General features: G+C 33.4%; 1 protein-coding gene across 1 annotated transcript in view; it reads right to left on the bottom strand.

Moving 5' to 3' along the window:
• Nucleotides 1-2,332, bottom strand: part of LOC119594240 — a 33,581-nt gene that overhangs the window by 28,965 nt on the left and 2,284 nt on the right. Inside the window, 7 exon segments of the mRNA XM_037943309.1 lie at nt 53-138; nt 398-490; nt 737-821; nt 925-1,154; nt 1,388-1,480; nt 1,744-1,888; nt 1,992-2,144. Coding sequence (XP_037799237.1) covers nt 53-138; nt 398-490; nt 737-821; nt 925-1,154; nt 1,388-1,480; nt 1,744-1,888; nt 1,992-2,144 — 885 coding nt within the window.

Below are 2,332 nucleotides of genomic sequence, written 5' to 3'. Positions count from 1 at the left end.
CATGAGCAGAAAAATAAAACAGAAATAAAATACAAACTTGAAGAATATTTACTTTTCGCACGACTGGTCGTTTACCCCCAACATGTTTTACATGTCCTTCACTCCAAGTCATGTTGTCATACATCATTTCTCTTCTTGCTGTTTGAGAATCAGAAAGAATGTGATAAAAAATAAAAACAATACACACACACTAACCACTCACACTAAAATAAAAAAAAATATTTGGCCCCAGAAATAATTAATTATCACAATCAGATTTGATAGTTATTACTACTTTTTATGAATACAATTCTTTTCATTATGGACAATCAATGTAAAAATTACAGTTAAAAGATGCAAATGAAATAATATACAACAACAGGTGGAATTATAAGAAAAAATAAAGGCTTTTACTTACTAATGGCCATTGATGGAGCTTTGACAATATAAACATCTCCAGCTTTTGGATCTTGGACTGGCAGATCACACAAGTGGTACATTGGTGGGTCATCTGCAATAATCCATTTTTTCTAGATTTTAGTCACAAATTTTTGCTGTGCAAAGAAATGTAAATGAGAGAATATATCTTTATCCAGTAAAATGCTATATCAAATCACAGATGTTTATTTAGTACCCTACAATAACAAATCTTGCAAACCAGAATTTCTTGTACTGGGAATCAAAAGCTATGGAAATAAAAATAATCACACAAAAAATTAACTAGAAATTACTGATGACACAAATAACATATACATACTGATTATGGCTAGGGCATCTCTATGAGTCATTGGTGCTGTGTAGGCTCTGTACAGAGGTCCATTTCCTTGTCCCTCAGGCTCTTCCTGTTGGAATGAAAATAATAAAAGTACATCAAGAAGTTTCTTTACCCTGCATATAAACAGCTACCAAAACTGATGATTCAAACTTTTAGTTCCATAACCACACCTCAAAATTTGGCTTCTTCCCCACACACTGAACTTGGTGGCGAGGATCCCCAGGTATGTAGTGAATCACTCGTAATCCAGGCATACTCTCCCAGGCATAGTCATAGGTGTAACGCAGTAATCTGTGACTGATGTTGCCATCCTCTTCCTTGATATAGCTGTAAGTGCGTCTGTATTTTCCTTTCTTGTGTCCGGTTACATACCAGTTGTAGCAATCCATTCTTCTGACTTCTGATAATTAAATAATTATCCACAATGTAAATTACAGTATTTACATACACAGTAAGATATATTAGTTAGTCTTCCACAATGACAAAGATGTATTTTGTAATACTCTGAGAGAACTATATATTACATTCATATTGTTCAACTGTAAAAAAGAAATATTCTAGTATCATACTAAAATACACTGAAAGTATAGTTATACTTTCAGTGTATTTTAGTACACTCTAGAACCTTCATACCTCCTTTTCTATATGGTATTGCAACAACAAAAACATCTCCTGGCTGTGGATCTATAAGTGGCAGGAAGGAAATACGACTTATATCTGGGTAACCTGAAATTATAGAGGAATTTATATATCAAAACTAGAAAACATATGCAATGATTATCAGAAGATTTAATTCTAGTACTGACAACATATTTTTGTTACATATTGATAAAACAACTAATATTCAAATCAAAACTGCTCTGCTAATAATCTCAAATTGGAGCTGGTTGCTAAATATTCAAATTATCCTATTTAAGATATGGAAGAAATAGATGTTTTGATACATAAAGCTCCTGTGGATCTTATTCTGAAAACAATTTTTCACTTACACAACATATGATCAATCTGTTTCTCAGTCAGAATTTCCTGCTGCCTAACATAAACAATAGTCCGTGGTTCAGTAGTAGTTATTTGCAGGCGAGTGCGATGTAGTTGCTCCCCTTCTTCACAGTCGTCTTTTTCTTCCTCTTCCTCCTAATGAAGAAAAACAGGATAAAATTTGTAATTGTATCCTTTAAACAGTGAACTGCACTTCCATTATTATAAAGTCACTTTCTCATGATATTTATACACTTACATTCCAGTCTTCTAGACTTCGTGGCACAGCACGGAATGAGCCTGTTACTATCTTGTCATCATCCTTGAGTTCGGTTTTAGGCTCTGGTAACTCAATGACATTATTCAGTCTTCTCTTCTTGGGCAAAGGCTCTGATGGTTCTACCTCAAGGACCTACATTATGAGGACAGCAACAGAATTTTGATTTAAAGGTTGTCTCCCTTTAAATGGCCATAAAAGCAATATTTGGCAATTTTTATACAAAAGTTTTTTCTACATGCTCTAGCTAGTTTTTTCCAGGGAAGGATAAAAATGATAAAATCACCATAAAATTATATCTTACAGATATTCTCCATTTTTCC

The sequence above is a fragment of the Penaeus monodon genome, chromosome 33, assembly GCF_015228065.2.
Source record: "Penaeus monodon isolate SGIC_2016 chromosome 33, NSTDA_Pmon_1, whole genome shotgun sequence".
Taxonomy (NCBI): domain Eukaryota; kingdom Metazoa; phylum Arthropoda; class Malacostraca; order Decapoda; family Penaeidae; genus Penaeus; species Penaeus monodon.
The sequence above is the reverse complement of the archived record's forward strand: the minus strand, read 5'-3'. Positions and strand labels throughout refer to the sequence as shown.